Raw genomic sequence first — 17,876 nt, 5'->3', positions numbered from 1 at the left:
TGGAACTCACTCTGTAGACCAGGCTGGCCTCGAACTCAGAAATCCATCTGCCCATGCCTCCCAAGTGCTGGGATTAAAGGCATGTGCCACCACTGCCCAGCCTAATGTACACATTCTGTGTGCAAATTTTTACTAATAAGAAAATTAGGAAGGCTTGGCAGTAAATGTCTGTGATTTCATTGCTGTAGAGATTGAGACAGGAGGAAGAAAGAGTGTTAGAGCTTTTGGATTTCATACAGATCTTGTTTAAAACAAAACAAAACATGCACAGAGTTGAAAGGTTGACTTGCGCACAAAAGATTACAGTAGTAGTAGTAGTACTAATTAGTAGTGGTAGCTTTGAGTCAGAATTCATGGGTATACCCTGAAAATTCTTTATTAAAAAAAAAAGACAGATCAGGTTTCTATATAAATTCCATCCCCTATTTATCCTCTGCCTCCCCCTTGTGGCCATTTTCATTTCTTTCTGATTTTATTTTGTCTATTTCCTTTGAGTATTGGCACCTCTGTCTTTAGTTTTTCTTATATAATTCTGAATTGTTGTGGACATGGGCTGCTAGCTAGTCTAGTCTGTTGCCCAGCAGAGTTCCCTGCTGTAAACTCAGTCTGTGGGGCCAGAGAGGGGCTCATTTCCTAATAAGCCCAGAACTTATTGTTCAGTGCAAATCAACTTCTACAGTTACACCCAAGTTATGCTGCTTTATGCATTGAGCAGCACTTTATGATTGATTAAATTTATACAAAAGAAGCAAAACAAGTCTAAGGTGATCCCAAGTTGTCTGTTTGGGGGTTTGTGGCAAAGTTTTAGTCTGTTTCGGTGTGTGTGCACATGTATTCGGGTATCTATAGAGCCTTTAAGAGGGTGTCAGATCTTCTTGGACTGAAATTGTGATAGCTGTGAGCTATGAATTTGGAGAACCAAACTAACATCTTCTGAAAGAGCAGCAAGTACTCTTAAGCACCGAGCAATCTTTCTGGCCCTGTTGCATGGTTATTTTTAATTAAATTTGTTCTTTGACTAACTAACTATGTATATGTATATGTATATGTATATGTATATGTATATGTATATGTATATGTATATGTATATGTATGTGTATATGTTTACTTTGAGATAAGGTTTCTTTCTGTAGTCCTTGGTGTTCTGTAACCTGCTGTGTAGATCAGGCTGGCCTTGAACTCACAGAGATCTGCCTGCCTTTGCCTCCTGAATACAGGGATTGAAGGTATGTGCCATCACTGCTATTTCCTTTAATACACATACATAATATATTCTAATCACCCAAACCCTCACATTTTAATATCTCCTTCTCATCCCTGCCAACTTCAAAATCCTCCTTATAGATCTCCTTCCCAAATTCATGTCTCTTTGTTTCACCTTATGACCCACTTAATTTAACCAGGGCCAGGATAGGAGCATGGTCATTTTGGCTGAGAATTTGTAGGCATAGAGTTGTTGTTTAATGAGATGAAGAAACACATTGAGGAGCCTCATTCATTTTTGAGACATTAAGTGTGAACTCTTAGATCTAACCAACTTGATAAGCATCCAGATATGTCAATGGCTTGTTGGATGGAGAAAGGCACCAAGACATGGTCAACGACTGAATGCTCCATCCCTAATCTTTGGTTCAGAAGATGTAGTTCATCAAAGGTTGAGTGTAGCAGACAAAGATGGCCAAGAGCTGCATGCTGGCACATAACAAACCCAACCAAAGTTGTCTTTTAGTTTCATTTCCTGTTCTGTGGTAAAATAATCTGAAAAAAAAACTTAGATCATAAAAGCTTTATTTTGGATTACAATTCCAGAAGTTAAGAATTCTTTATGGTGGGGAAGGCATAGGAAATGCAAAGAAGATCTGGCAAGAGAAGGAGGAATCAGGCTGGGCATATTTCGTTTGTGCAAAGGAAGCAGAGAACAAACAGGAGGTGGGGGCTGACCTTGCAGCTCTTAGTTCTCCAGCAGTAGCATGCTTCCTCCAGCTAAACTCCACCTCTTAAAACTTCCAGCATTAGATACGGAGCAAGGGGAACACTCCTTCATTGCTGGTGGAAGTGCAAACTTATACAGCCACTCTGGGAATCAAGCTGGTGCTTTCTCAAAAAGTTGGACAGAGTTCTACCTGAAAAACCAATGGTGCTGCTTCTGGACATATACCCAAAAGATGTCCCACCATACCACGAAGACACATCATCCACTATGTTCATAGCAGCTTTATTCGTCATAGCCAGAAACTGGAAACAACCCAAATGTCACCTCAACTGAAGACTGAATGCAGAAAATGTGGTTCATTTGTGCAATGGAATACTATGCAGCTATTAAAAACAAGGACATTATGAAAATTACAGGCAACTGGATAGAGCTAGAAAATATCATCCTTAGTGAGGTAACTCAGCACCAAGAGGACATGCATAGTATGTATTTACTGATAAGTAGATATTAGCCACAAAGTACAGAATACATATGACATACCTCACAGACCCAAAGAAGTTAAATAAGAAGAAAGACCCAAGTGAGGATGCTTGAATACTATTTAGAAAGGAGAACAAAATAGTCATGAGAGGCAGAGGGAAGGAGAGGAGTGGGAAGGGAATAGTGGGGCAGAATCAGGTTGGGAAGAAAGAGAAGAAAGATCAAGTGAACCAGAAGAATGACCATTGGTCTGAGATTAGGGATGGAGGAATCTCTAAACAATCCCCGAGACCTGGGATGGGGGAGGCTCCCATGAGTCAATGTGGGTGACCTTAATGGAGATGCTTGATAATGGGGACATGAAACCTGGAAAGTCCACCTCCTCTAGCCAGGTAGGACCCCCAGTGGAGGGATAAGAACAGCAGTCCACCCACAAAACTTTTGACTTAAATTTTGTCCTGTTGAAAAGAAATGCAGGGACAAAGGTGGAGCAGGGACTGAAGGAATGGCTGAACAATCATCGGCCCAGCCTGGGACTCATCCCATGGACAAAGACCAATTAACACTACCTCATCATGCTTACAGGCAGGAGCCTAGAATAATTGTCCTCTGAGAGTCAACCCAGCAATTGACTGAAACAGACAGAGATACAACAGCCAAACATGGGCCGGAAGTCTGGGACCCTTGTGAAAGAGTTGGGAGAAAGACTGAAGGCTCTGAAGGGGATAGGAACCACACAGGAAGACCAATGGTGTCAACTAACCTGGATCCCTGGGAGCTTTCCAAGACTAAGCCACCAACCAAAGAGCATACAGAGGCTAGACCAAGGGCTCTAGCACATATGTAACAGAGGGCTGCCATGTCCTGCCTCAGTGGGAGAAGACGAGCCTAGTCCTGCAGAGACTTGATAGGCCAGAGAGGAAGAGGGTTGGGGGAGAGACTCTGTGAGGAGGGGCTGGGAGGGAGGCTGAATTTCTGATATTAATTAATTAATTGAAAAAATATTTCCATATTTATTCCAAACATTGCCATTGAGCTGAGAACTAAATGCACAGATATATGAGCCTGTGAAGGATATTTTACTTTGAAACCACAATAGGAAGAACTTTTGGGGGCAGGGGTGCTCGGAGTGGGTGACGTAAGAAGAAAATCAAGAAAACAGTGTCTGGGCAATAATATATTTGAAGAAGACTTTAAATAAAGAAAATAATTATTCTACGTGCTACCTATGTAATCAGTAAGATTTGTCCCAGGATGTACTCACTGAACGTTAAAGAGAACATGTCCATGTCAGAGTTTTTGATTTATATAATATAAGAAACTCAAGAGCCCTGAGAAGAGAAGGAAGGCAGAGAAAGCTTCCTGAACCCTTCTGGCATTAACGGCATTAGAGAAATGATATGTTCGTATGTGAAAGGTATGGATGAGATTTGTTGTTGTTTTGGAGATGAAAGGTATCTCGTGTGTATAAAATAGGGTGGGTTAACAAGTAGATATGAATTAAAGTAAAACTTAGAATTATTAATGGCGGCTTAGAGAAAAAAGTCACATGTTCAAAATCCTTGAGTAGCTTTGTAGATGAGCTAGAATTTAAAGTACAGACGGAGAGTTGGCATAGTATGATATGAGCTGGTATGATTGAACCACTGTTGGAAGGAGTCCAGCTTCTGCTTAAGTGTAGTGTTTTGGTGCGCTTGACACAACAGAGAAAGCACCTTTTTGGTATTTCTAAGATAATATTGAAGTAGATTATCAGCGAAATTTAAGGGGAAAGAAAGCAGGTTTGATAACTGAGAAACGGAAGTGGTGAACAATCTTCTTAGCAACGATAACACCGGCTAATTATAATTCTAGAGTTAGCAGTTAGTGTGGTCACATTCAGCCTTCATTATGCAAGAGGAGCACAGAGAGAGGACGTTGAAGCTATGCCAAATGTCTGGGTGCTGATGATGGAGGAAATAAGCAAGAAAGTTGTGGCTGAGAAAATGGTTACTGTCATCAACCCTGGTACATGGTGTAAGCAAAGCTTAGTGGAAAGTGAGAATAAACGCTGACAGCAATAAGGACGTAGTGGGAGCTTGAGCTGCATTGCCCAACAGACATCAAATTCTATGGCCATAAAACTGCTCCTCGGGTGGGCTGGAGAGACAGGGCGTGGGGTCAGACAACATGGGCCCATACAGACATAAAGGATAACTTTCCAGTGGGCAGCTGATTTGTGGTTATGGTTGACATTACTGGAGATAAGGCCCAGGGTGTTGAATTAAAAACTCCATATATTGAAATGACTGAGTGTCAGGAGAACAGTAGAGGCCAACTGGAGATAAGGTAATAAGGTAAGGCAGCTGGTACAGCTCAGTGGAATAGCTGCTCCTCTAAAATGCTCAAGGCCCTGGGTTACAAAACCTCAAAATAAATAATCACGTTAGTTAACAAAGGGGTAAGGAAGATTATCCTACCATGTGGTAAATGACTGCACATGTTTTGAAAATGTAACTTGTAAAGTTATCAACACAGATGCTGAAAATTTCTGGGATAGAAAAAGTATGTAATTTCTAAATTAATATAATGACAAACTAAAAACAAATTATATGGACTTCTGAGATCATGAAAATAGAGCATATCCATTGTCTTTCTGGGAGGAATTACCAGGAGGCTGGAGGTTGATAGGAGTGTACTTCTTTTGGATGTCTCTGAGGAAAAGCTGCCTCTGTACTTCCTTCTAGCACATGTTCTTTGGGTTCTGATCATCCTCACCTTATGTAATAGTCAGGAGACTCACTGATCATCCGTTAGAAGTTCTTGAGTGTTTGAGATGCTTAAGTATTTGTGATTTCACTAAATAGACTTAGGTAACCCAGCATAACTTCCTCCACTTTCCTTCTGAAGTGTCACGTTCAGAAGGATATCCTTACATGATATTCTGATATCCCAATAACAATTTATTTCCTTACACAATGTAGTACTTTTTATATTTTGAAAAGTATGGAATAATTAGAAATGGACACAGCCTTTAAGAGCCCTGTGAGTTCTATAGCTAAGCTACTTAGTTCATCTGGAAACAGGGAACCTCATTTGAGATAATGCTTCCATCAGAGTGCCTGTAGGGAAGTCTATGAGGCATTTCCTTGATCGGTGATTGATGTAGGAGTGCCCAGGGCCCTATGGAAAGTACCATCCCTGGGCTGCTGGTCCTGACGTATATAAGAAAGCAGACTAAGCGAGTTATGGGAGCAAGTCAGTAAACCACACTCCACGACCTCTGCTTCCGTTCCTAATTCCTGGCTTCTGACTTGAGTACCTGACTTCACTTCCCTTCATGCCATCATGATAGACAGTGAGCCTTCAGTTGAAATAACCATTTCCTCCCCAAGTTCCTTTTAGTTGCAGTGTTTTATTATAGCAATAGAAAGCAGACTACAATAATGGCTGTTGTAAATAAATGACTCTCTGTGTGTGCTAGATTTTTTTTTTATTCTACACAATCATTAAAATGCCCTCTACTATTACTATTATCCATGTTCCATTGTCAAAATATTTAGTGCTGTGATTTAAACATATAGTGACCCTACACCAATTTTGTTGGAAGTAAAATCCAGATAGTATATGTCTTAAGTTACGGAAAGTAGATAAATTATGTTATTAAACTTTTTAAAAGAAATATAAATGAATCGTGTCTTTGCTTCATCTTCTGTGACTATTTAGACATCCTTGTAATCAGTGTGCACACAAACACCTAATTATTCTGTACTGTTTATAGCTGCAAACAACCCATTCTTCACCATCGGATTTTTCATACCAAAAAGATAGTGCATTTTCTGTGAGAGTTCTGGCTGTCCTGTGGTACAAAGGTTGTGAGCTGCCCCCAATCTCAAACAAAACAAAACAAAACAAAACAAAACAAAACAACACCCCCACACAAATGAATTAAAGATATCATTGTGTCTTTGTGTCTTTGCCTCATTCTGCCTGCTTTTTATCACTCTCTCAATACAGCAAGGCATTGTTTGAAAAGTTTGTGCTGGATTTTTACTGGGCCACACCAACAGGGAGGGGACTCCTTCCCTTACCCAATTTAAGCATAATGTCTTTCCCATTCTTCAACCACTCTCCGTTGCCAGTTCAATTTCTTCCTCTGTCTCTGTGTGGCTCTTCACATCACACACACACACACACACACACACACACACACACACACTTTTCTTATTACACTACCCATGCCTATGTGACACAGCCCTTCCTATCCTGACTCTGCTTGGTATCTGGTATGATTAGGACAAAATAGATCTAATATAGGATTAAGTAGTATTATACACCAGCAGAGAAGAAAACTGGATTTTCTGTTCATTCTTCAATCATTTAGAGTTCCGTAAGGATCATGGGGGTTCCAACATGAAGCCTTAATGTTTGCTTGCCTACAAACAGAGCAAAGAATAGTGCATTACAGTTGGAAATGTAGGAACATTCTAATTCCTGAGGAGAGTTTCTGCTTTCTCTCACTTTCACTAGAGAGAAGTTGACTTTCATTCTGTTCTTACAAAGGAACAATAGGGAGTGTCTTGTGTCTGTGTAAAAGCGCCTGTCCTTGAAAAGGAATGACCTGAACTGGGCCTGAAGATATTGCAACATTAATTTACGGAATCACTTTCTCCTAGGATGTCTGATGAAGTGACTTATGCGACACTGATGCTTCAGGACTCTGCAAGACGGAGAGGGAATCAGGATGGAAATAACCTAAGAAAAGAAGGTAAGAGCTTAGAGAAAGCATACCTTGACCTTGGAAATAACAGGTGTTGAGTGCTTGCAGATGCAGGCTTTGACACTAGAGGGGGAGAGGAATGTGTGACATAGTCCCCAAAATAGAGACAAATCATCAGCAGAGTGAGTCTCCTTAAGAGAATCGATGGGGCTTTCAAGACAGTGTGAATTGAATGGAATCACTGCAGGGGAAAAGTCAATGGGTGTGTCAGAGTTTGGGTCTGCCAGTGATGATTTCTATTTATAACTATCCTTAGGTTCTTATGCCTTTTAGCAATTCCAGGGAGGTCTTCTTCTAGAACCAAAAAACGATTCTAAACTGTGTAGAGGAAACCTTGCTGGTGTATGGCATAACTAACTGAAGGGAAGGAATTGAGTATAGTTCAATCAGAAATGATCATGAGCTAGCTTTTGCTCTTATGCTGTTTTTAAACTTACTGTCACTAGAACCCTGCCGGAGGCCATCTTCGACAATGGCTTGGTTCCTCTTGAAGAGATAATGAGTGGGTGAAGAAGTGAAACGGGCACAGGCGTTGGATCAGTCTTGCAATCTGACTGACTAGCAGTCTGGGTGCTTCTTTATTCATACAGAACTCAATAGGCAAGGATAGATTCATGTTTTTCCAAAACATCGATGATAACATTTTTTGTCTCCGGACATGTGTTTCAACTGCCTCTTGGTCATAAGTTTATTCATCACTGATAAACTGTGATAGAACAGATTTATCTTTTACAATCATTTTCCATTATCAACCCCATAACACAACTTTTAAGAATCTAGAGGAATAATTTACCAAAGCACAATTGTCTGTTCTCAGGCTGGTAGCTGTTGCAGTTTTAAGGGTACTAGACAGAAAGAAAATCTCCAAGTAGCCTAGACAGATTGCTGTGTCCCAAGCAGTGTATTATCAGCTTTTAATAGTCAGAGTATTAGTTGTCATTAGCCCCCTTTTGAGGCCAAAGCTGCTGCAGTTCTTATTCAACTTCTGGCATAATACAGTGTTTATACATTACATGCTTGTGAAAATTTTATTTAGATGTCTAATCTTAGAATTCTTCTGTTCCTTCATCATACCATACTGCAGTGGCCCTTTCTAAGAAAGGGGGATCTTAATATTTCATTCTTTTATCATTTTTCCCCACCATTCTTTGTCTATAAGTCCTTATGTAGGATAACTGCAGCCTATCTAAATTTGTTGCTATATCTTTTCCTGAAGCGGCATACCATATGTGGCCCACAATCTTATGTGTCATGTAATTGTCTAGTATATATAGTAATAAGCGGCTTTTAACCTGTTCTTCTGACAACTTCTCTAGCCCACTGAATCTTGTTTATGTTATCAAGTTTACTTTGTTCACATTATTTTTTTTCCTGAAGTACTAGGGCAGATGTTTCAGGAGTTAATTGGAGCTGGAGCCTCATAAGGAGATCTCTGGCATCTTTATTTGAGTCACATCCTTCAGGGCACAGTGTAAACCTTCAAGTAAGGCCAGATAAGCCTTACTAAAAGCTTTATATCCCTAAAAGCATGAGGGGTAATATGCTCAGGAATTTCCTGGGGAAACTTAGCAGCAGTACAGCTGGGAGAAGGCATAAATGATTCATAAAAAATTTCCCATCAATCCAATATCCCCAAGCATGCAACACCTGGAGATCAAGACCATAAGTGGAAGATAGCATGGGACTCAGCTTTGCTGGATCTTTGTCAATCAGCTGTGCTGGCTTTATGACCTTTGCTGTTCCCACTGGATATGGCTGTGCCAGAACCCTAAGTATAATTCAGAGTATTTAATAATAATAAAATCTACATATACATATCTTTATTGAAGCATACTTGTAAAGTAAATTATATCAGTATTTTTGCAGTTATGGATGAGAACACTGAGTCTCAAAGAAGCTAGGTAGTTTCTCCACTTTTATGCAGGTATGTGGTAGAGCTAGTCTTTCAATGTCAGCTCATTTCTTTATGTCCACCTGGCAAAAATATCAAATCCCTAGGGCCAGACATCAATTCCATGTATAAGATTCTCTCCTTCGTTCCAAAGGTTTTGTTACAGGACAAGTTGCTATCTGAATCATATCCATTGCCTTCTTTTGCTCCATGGATTTGCTTTAGTGTGTGTGTGTGTGTGTGTGTGTGTGTGTGTGTGTGTGTGTTGGGGGAAGTTACACAACACAACAATGACCATAGTTTGCAGTGTTTACTAAAGGTGAGATGATTATTATGTGTACCTTTTCAGTCTTCTAATTCTCATTGGACCCTAACCTTTGAGTAAAGAGGTCATGTAGCTTTTGTATGAGTGCTACTAAACTCCCCAGTGGAGAAGGTAGAGAAAAAACCCAAGGAGCTAAAGGGGCTGCGCCATATGAATCAACCAGTGCCCCCAGAGCTCCCAGGGACTAAACCGCCAACCAAAGAGTACACATGGAGGGACCCATGGCTCCAGATGCATATGCAGCAGAGGATGGCCTTGTTGTACATCAAAGGGAGGAAAGGCCCTTGGTCCTGAGAAGGCTAGATGTCCCAGTATAGGGGAATGCCAAGACAGGGAAGCGGGAGTGGGTGGATTGATGAACAGGGGAAAGGGGGATGGCTTAGAGGATTTTCAGAGAGGAAACCAGGAAAGGGAACAACATTTGAAATGTAAATCAAGAATATATCTAATAAAAAGATTAAAAAAAACATTGTGTGAATCAGAAAAGATTAAACTGACAGGTATTTTTATGACCACCCTGGTCCAAGAGTTGCCTGATGGTTCTGTGGGCTATTCTGCAGGTTAGAATACGCATTTTCACCCAGAATTAATTTATTCTTTATGACATAGCAAGCAGGACAAAAATGGCATAACATTATTTCATCTGGTTAACAACAATTTTAAAAGTATAATCCATCTTTATAACTAAGGAAGAGCCACTTCCTTTTGAAGATTTGTGCCTTAAAGCTCAGGGTCTCTTCTGTTCTCAACATCATTCCGGAGAACTTACCTCCACATATCATGACATATTCATGACATCAGTGGACTTGAAGAAGAAAAACAAAGATGGGGACAAATGTAAAATACAAAAACAAATCAAGGGACATTCGCTCTTAAAAGTAAGGTGGGGAAATGGAGAGCTGAGGGAGGGACCTTTTCACACTTTATGCCAGAAATGTTTAAACAGTGACATTAACAAAGCAAGGGGAAGCTTTCTGGGTGGGAGAAACAACCCCCCAAAGTAACAGCATGCTGCGTTTCTGCACTGTTTGTTTCCAGGACACCCAGCTCAGTCCCCACTTTGGCGAGGTGCTGCCTTGAGCTTGATGACCCTCTGCTTGGTGCTGGTAACAGGACTGGTGACCGTGGCGACTATGTGTAAGTGTATGTGCATTAGACAAAAGAAAGTCATTTAGAAAACACTTACACAGTGTGCTGATTCAGGAAGGACAAGGTACCGGCATGCAGAATCCTTAAATCACTTCTGTTACTCCAGATCATTCTCCAGCACGCCTTCAAAGAGCCACACCATGGGCCTATTTCACTGCTATGTGAATTCTGCCCCATAGCCAGTTTTTGTTTTTGATGAACCTGACCATACTATGAGGAGAATCCTTCTTGTCTTAGTTATTGGCTAGAATGAACAAGCTCTTTTCGGACCGGACACACACATTTGTTATTATTAATGAAAAACATGAGGGCAAGAAGGAGATGGATTTGCAGAGGTGCACGGCAATTTGTTTATCTTGAAACTTAGTAGAAGATTAACTCAATTTGTTCACTGATGACCTTGCTAGGGTAAAGACAACATTCGAGTGGCAGCAACAACCTGACTTTTGTGAATGAGGAAAATCATGTAGATAAGGAAGAGAAGGGGTAGGAGTTACGCCACACCTGGCTGACAGAATGGAATTATTCACATGTCTTACTGTGGAAGCCACTTCCTAGCAGATCCTAAGACAATATTTTCTTCATTCTGAGCAGGGTGTTTTATATTAAGGTAGTGGAAATCCATCCTAAGGATATGTATGCTATAAAATGTTAAGAAAATATTATTGATTTGATCAGCACTCACTCTTGGAAGATTTGTAATTAAAAAATTTATTAGAATATTAGAAGACACTGTATGAATCTGTGTTTCTTGTTGATGTGACCAAACCAAACAACAAAACAAAACATAAAACAAACAACAAAAAATCAAAACAAATAAACCCAAAACACAGATTAAAGCACGAGGGTTTGTTTTGGTGAGTGGTTTAATTAAGAAGGAATACAGTCCCTTAGGATGGGAAGTCATGAAGACAGCCGTATAGAGTAATTGATCATACTACACCAGAAGTCAGAGAGCAAAAGGAAGTGAATGCCTTGTTCTGCCTGCTTCCTCTTTTATACTCAGCCTAGGTCCATGGCCTAGGGGATGATGCTGCCCACACTCAGGGTGGGTCTTCATATTTTAGAGAGACCTCGCTGGATATGCCCACACAGGCATATCCAGAGGTTTGACTGCTAGGCGAGCTATTCCTGTCACATCAACATGATCAATTATCTCAGACACAAATGTCTCCTCTGCTCTATTCATTTATTTCTTATAAAGATGTTTTAAAACAGATGCATGGATCCAGAACTAGGAATGGTTAGAATGGTCCAAGACCAGTCTGGGATTATTGTCAAAGGTGAAATAAATGAGGCAGAGTGTGAGCAGAAAAGCAACATGCAGTCAACAAGAGAGGGAGAGAAGAGAGGGAGGGCAGAAGGAAGAATGAGAAAAAGAAAGAAGGAGGAGAGAAGAGGAAGGAAAGAGAAAAGGGACAGAAAGGAGTGAGAGAGGAGAAAGAAGAAAAAAGAGGAAGAGAAGGAAGAGGATGAGGAGGGGGGAAAGAGGGGGACAGAGAATTCCGGTGGCCAGGGAACCACACTCTTGAGTCAGCCTGAAAGTCTTGTGAGAGCAGAAGCTCCCATATACCTGTCTCATTATGTCTTTCAGTTTTGCAGGTGTCTAACGACATTAACTCTGATTCAGAGAAGTCGAGTCAACTTCAGAAAATCATCCATCCACAGCAGGACAATCTGTCTGAACCACTGAACAGCACCACAAAGAGTCTCACAGAGGAATCTCTCCAGTTGCAGATCTCTGCCCTCCTGGAGAGGCAAGAGCAGATGGCTATCAAACTCTGCAAGGAATTTCTCATCCACACTTCTGGTAATTTGACTCAGACCTGCAAAAAGTCCAGATCAAACCCATCACTCTGATCAGTCCCCACATGAAGCACCTAGGAGTTATGCCCTTCAACAATCCCTTGACCATAGCACCCTAAATGTACTATGGACAAAAAATTATAGGTATTCCTTTAGTATTTTGGAAAACTTTATAGTCATTTCCAAATGCTACTAGCCTGGATAGTTTAACCTCTCAGCTTCTCAGTTACTTCTCAGTGCTCTGTTTATCATAACATTCAAAAGCTGTCCCTGCAAAAAGTATCCCCCAAATTGTCCAACTCCCAACTGAAGTTACTCTGCTTCCAGAGGGTCCTGGAATGGTATGTTTCAGGGGTCCTTATGCTCAGATCTGTTGTCCATGAATGTGCATGACTTAGTTTCTAAGGACTTTTGTAATCACCCCACGTGAGTATAATGTCCTTTTCAGACCATAAATGCAATCCTTGTCCCAAGACATGGCAATGGCACGGAAGGAGTTGCTACTATTTCTCAATCAATGAAGAGAAATCTTGGCGTGATAGCAGAAAGGACTGTACGGACAAGAATGCCACTCTGGTAAAGATTGACAGCATCGAAGAAAGGGTATGGTTGACTCTCCTCCTCCAGCTATAGAAATTACCCATACAATGGCAAACAACTGTGAGATGCTCTTGTTTGTAATAGGACATTAGTGGATTTTGAGTGAGAACTAATAAGTGATTTGAGGCACTGGGCATGGAACCCAGGACCAGCATATGTTAAGAAAGTGTTCTATCACTGTGCTATATTGACAGCCATCAAATGAACTTAATGAGTTAATCTCACCACTGCAGAGTGGCAGATGGGCCTCTCACTTGTGCTTTCTCCCTTCCCCAGGATCTCCTTCAGTCTCAGCTGTCCCTCACATTTTCCTTCTTTTGGCTGGGATTGTCCTGGAACTCATCGGACAGACACTGGCTATGGGAGGATGGTTCATTTCCCCCTCCAACCTTGTGAGTATCTAACTGCTGGGGTGGAAGATCAGGATTCCCATAGAACTCTGGGAAAATTGTTGTAAACTGAAATAACTATAAACCTAAATATGAAAAAAGAACCATATTGTGTAACAAGAGAGAGAGAGCTTCCATAGCGAAGGGATTGAGGGCTGGTAAGTAATTCCATCTATTTTGTCATCGCAGAGCAATGCACTAAATTTCATGTGTCTCTTGGTTGTTTTCCTTATTATATGTCATACTATGTTCAAAGTACTTCATAAATATAAGCCCTTGAAGGATGTACTTTTATACCCTCACTACATAACAAAAATATTATCAGAGAATTTCAGTGACTTGCCTAAGATTGTCCAGCTCAAATGTAATCAAATCAAGACTGAACACTTTAGTTCACCTATTTAGCCACTTGGCCAGTTCATTTTCCAGCCTTTACAACCTTCAAGGGTGGTGTTTGTCATAAGAGCATACATTCAGATGTTGACATATTTACTCATATTAAGTAATTGTTGATGTTTTCTCACAGAATGGAAGTCTGAGATGCCTGATTAGCTTACAGATTAGCTTTGTGATGCAGATTACATGGCAAATGCCCTAAGCAAAATCTACTGCTGCAGAGTCTCGGTAACAATGTTGAGAGTACATGTCAAATCTGTATGATTTGGGCAGTCAAAGCTTTGCAACTATTTAAAGTTATAACAAAATAGGAATCAACATAAAAATGTGTCTTTCAAAGCCTTCCCTGATCCCATCTTCTGCACTTTTCAAAAGACTCCCTAGAGAAGAAACCCAGACCTACTGGGATCTAGAAACCCCAGTGCCACTTGGAGTCAGGCGGGGCTCAAAGCCAGAGGGTGTGTGGTGTGGGTTGGGAGTTGAATACCAGTGTTTATTTCATTTACAAGATAGTACCATGGTCTAAGTCCTTATTTTCTCAAAAACAAGATTTGTTTTAACTGTCATGCTTAAAAATTATTTTTGTAACTGTTTCTTTATTGGGGGCAGTCAGGGTTGTATGGTTCCAAATACACATGCGGAGGTCGAAGAACAACCTGCGGAATAAGCTCTCTACTTCCAGCATGAGGGTTCAGGGAACTGAACTCAAGGTCAAGGGCAAATGCCCTTGTCCACTGAGTCGTCTCAAAAGCATTTTTTTTTTTTAAATTTAAAACTAAAGACTGGAAAGATTGCTCAGTGCTTAAGAGCCCTGGCTACCTTTACAAGAGGGCTTGAGTTCAGATCCCATCACCCACAAGTGACTTACAACCACCTGTAGCTCCAGGTCCAGATTTAACCTGCTCTGCTGACCGCTGTGGGCACATGCTTATGTGCATGCATAGACATACAGGCATACAAATAAATAAAAAAATAAATTTAATCCTTTTAAAAAATAAAACTTTAAAAGAACACATAGTTCAAAATTTCTTTGAAAGACTTTAAAATAGACATTCCACATCAGAACATTAGGGAAATGGAATAAATGTATTTATAGTTTTTAAAGCTAAAACGTTTAAATTAAATGAGAAATTGCACCACTAGTATCTCTCTTCCTCCTCCCCTTCACCCTCCCCTCCCCTCTTTCTCCTCTTCCTCCTCCCCTTCACCCTCCTCTCCCCCTCTTTCTCCTCTTCCTCCTCCCTCTTCCAACTGTTCAAGCCATCCAACTCTGTTCTACTCTTTGATACTAGTTGCAGCATTTTCTAAATTGAACTATAATCACTTCATGTTTGCTCAAAGCTGCTGGGATTCAGCGTTGGATCACCAACATAATGATATGCCTATTCTTTTCTTCCTAGAGATCCATTTCCCAGACATTTTTCTGCTACTTTTCCTGTTCAAATATGTATCTCACAGACTCTTATCACCATGGCTAGTCATATCTGCTTAGTCTATCTTCACACGCGTAGTGATGGCAGAAGCCTCGCTCAAAACATAAGAACATAAGGGAGAGTTGTTCTTTTAAAAAGCAGAATAACTGGCTGGGTAGTGCTCACAGTTAACCTGAGGAGACAGGAGCCATTAGACAGACATCCCAGGGGTGGGACCACAGCACCATGTAAATGCAGCACAGTTCTTGGGTTAGAATATACAATTCTCCTCTCCTGAATGAATACTGGTCGTTCTTGACTCATCTACTGGCTCCAGTGAACACGTGGAGAAAATGGCCCATAGCTGCGATGCCGCGCCCACGGACAATGACCCTAGGTCATCACGCAGCTGTCAGATAACCCAGTTCTCTACACTCAGCTTAGTAGACTGCTTCAGGCCTATGCGGCCACTTCCTCGGGTCCCGAGTAAGGTCTCTATTTCCAAGATATTTTCAAATGGTGATGTTTAATACATTTATCTCTGATGAATAAAGGAACCATTTGAAAAAAAAAAACAGTACTCGTATCAAAGATTGAAACTGAGCGTGTGTGATTTTCAAGGACATCATTTAAGAAGAATTATCATTAAAGTTGAGCTAAAAACAGGACACAGTTTCGCAACTACCTGATCACATCAATAAATCATTTATTTCCTCTCTCAACTCTTATCTTGTTTTCTCAAGTATATATGAAAGCACACATAATTACATTTTTACATAGTAAAATGCCACAACTTTTTATATGGCTTGATTTTATTTTCCTAGATTCCTTATTAAAATGTGAAATATAAAAATAATCTATAAAATCTAATGTAATCTGCACTGGGTAAATTCCATTAGTGGAATTCCATATTACTGCTGGGGATAACAATTCCAGAGCCATAATTTAAATATTCTTCTTTTTATTTAATTGGATTTTATGTAGTATATTCTTATCATGGCTTCCCCTCACTCATCTCCTACCTGATCCCCCAACCCATCTGATTCCCTTCCCTTCTTTAGAAAGCAAACAGGCCAACAACAGATGTGAGCGGTGTCAGGGTTAGGTTCCCTCTCATGGAGTCAGCCTTAAATCCAATCAAACAGTGGTTGGCTACTCCCCGAACCTTCCTGCCACTATTGTTCTAACATGTCATGCAGAGATAAATATATTCTTCTGAAGGGAATGTTTTACCCGGGATCAGTAACCTGAAACAAAGAACACAAATGTGCTGGCATTGCAGATCCTGATGCTTCGTCGAGGCTGCATAATAGCTGGATCTTTTCCCTTTAAAGGTGGCTGAGAACACTACATTCTAATTAAATTTCATATACAATAGTTTCAATTAATTTTAAATCCGTTACTTTTCAGGTTTAGCGATAAGGAGCTTGCCAGATTCAATGGATCCAGAGAGTGTGCTTATTTTGAAAGAGGGAATATTTACATTTCTCGCTGTAGTGCTGAAATATCTTGGATTTGTGAGAAGACGGCCTCCCTGGTGAAGATTGAAGATTTGGATTAATCTGACTCTTCTAAATTTATCCAGAAGTAAAGGCCTAGTGCAAACCCATGCAAGAGAGGATGCTACAATATTTGAGTCAACTAAAAATTAAGTGTGTACTTAAACTATCCCACAGACAAACCTGCTTTTTGAACATTCCCCTCTTCACAGCTGGTTCCCTCTGACCTGGTGTACTGATTACTTAGCTCTTAAAATGATGTCAAGTACCCAGGAAAGTGCCTGTCTTCTCAGCCTCTCTGTCAATAAACATTGTTTCTTGCTTTATTCTTATATGTTTACATAGAGACTGGGTGATATTTAAATACTAACCAACACACCAACACAGGCCACAGTTTGGGAGCAAGTTCCAGGAGACCCCTGTTATAACAGCTGCTCAGTCACACACAGGTCTGAGGGAGCCCAAGGTAAAGGACCTGGGACAACAGTGCTGTATTGCTGAATTGGAAATATTTTAGTATTTTACAGATCATCTGTCTAAATCTCTAAGTATCAGCCTCCATGTATAAAGTAACTTTGCTCTATCTACCAATGAAACTATGTACTATAAATTCTTATAACTTATAGCCTACATAAAATAGAATGAACACTGTATCTTCATTTTTTATCATTTATTTAAACTAATAATACCCAGGTTATTGATTTGGCAATCTGGGCCTTATCAGAATAATAAAGATTTTTATTCTATTACTATTAATGTTATATAATTTTATTTTGCATATACATATGAACATCATGTATTTATGTGTGTGTGTGTGTGTGTGTGTGTGTGTGTGTGTGTGCACTTGTGTGTATACCTGTACCTGTGCATACACATAGAGGCCAGAGAGAAGCATTGGGTACCCTCCTCCAATACTCCTCACCATATTTCTTTAATGCAGGTTCTCTCCCTGAAAGAGGATCCTGTGACGTTTTTTCTTTAGTTAGGCCAGAAACCAGCAATCGCCAGTCATCTTCCTGTTTCTGCTCACTGGGTGTGGACTTACAGGCAGGTGCCTGGCCACACCTGGCTTTTAGAGCAGAGCTGAGGTCTGAACTGCCATTCAAATGTTTGCTCAGCAAGTGCTCAGAACTGCTGAGACGGCTCTCTATCACTGTGTATTTTATTTTCTTCTGAGAAATACTGAAATATTAGTTGAAGACATGTTATCAGATCAATTTTTTTAAACTTTCCTGAA

The 17,876-nt window shown here is 40.3% G+C and overlaps 1 protein-coding gene across 1 annotated transcript; it reads left to right on the top strand.

Moving 5' to 3' along the window:
• Window positions 1-7,069: 7,069 nt before the first annotated feature.
• Window positions 7,070-17,223, top strand: Clec12b (C-type lectin domain family 12 member B). Its single transcript, XM_052172710.1, has 6 exons — window positions 7,070-7,160; window positions 10,427-10,525; window positions 12,132-12,347; window positions 12,792-12,946; window positions 13,220-13,335; window positions 16,551-17,223. The coding sequence occupies exons 1-6, from the start codon at window positions 7,070-7,072 to the stop codon at window positions 16,699-16,701; spliced, it is 828 nt and encodes a 275-aa protein (XP_052028670.1). The 3' UTR covers window positions 16,702-17,223.
• The last annotated feature ends 653 nt before the right edge of the window (window positions 17,224-17,876 follow it).

The sequence above is a fragment of the Apodemus sylvaticus genome, chromosome 2, assembly GCF_947179515.1.
Source record: "Apodemus sylvaticus chromosome 2, mApoSyl1.1, whole genome shotgun sequence".
Classification (NCBI taxonomy): domain Eukaryota; kingdom Metazoa; phylum Chordata; class Mammalia; order Rodentia; family Muridae; genus Apodemus; species Apodemus sylvaticus.
This window is presented reverse-complemented; position numbering and strand designations above follow the sequence as displayed.

Excerpts from the sequence above, each read along its gene's own strand:
- Clec12b (XM_052172710.1), top strand. The coding sequence starts at position 7,070 with ATGTCTGATGAAGTGACTTATGCGACACTGATGCTTCAGGACTCTGCA. Across the intron at positions 7,161-10,426 it reads AAATAACCTAAGAAAAGAAG|GACACCCAGCTCAGTCCCCA; the intron begins GTAAGAGCTTAG and ends GTTTGTTTCCAG. Across the intron at positions 10,526-12,131 it reads GGTGACCGTGGCGACTATGT|TTTTGCAGGTGTCTAACGAC; the intron begins GTAAGTGTATGT and ends TATGTCTTTCAG.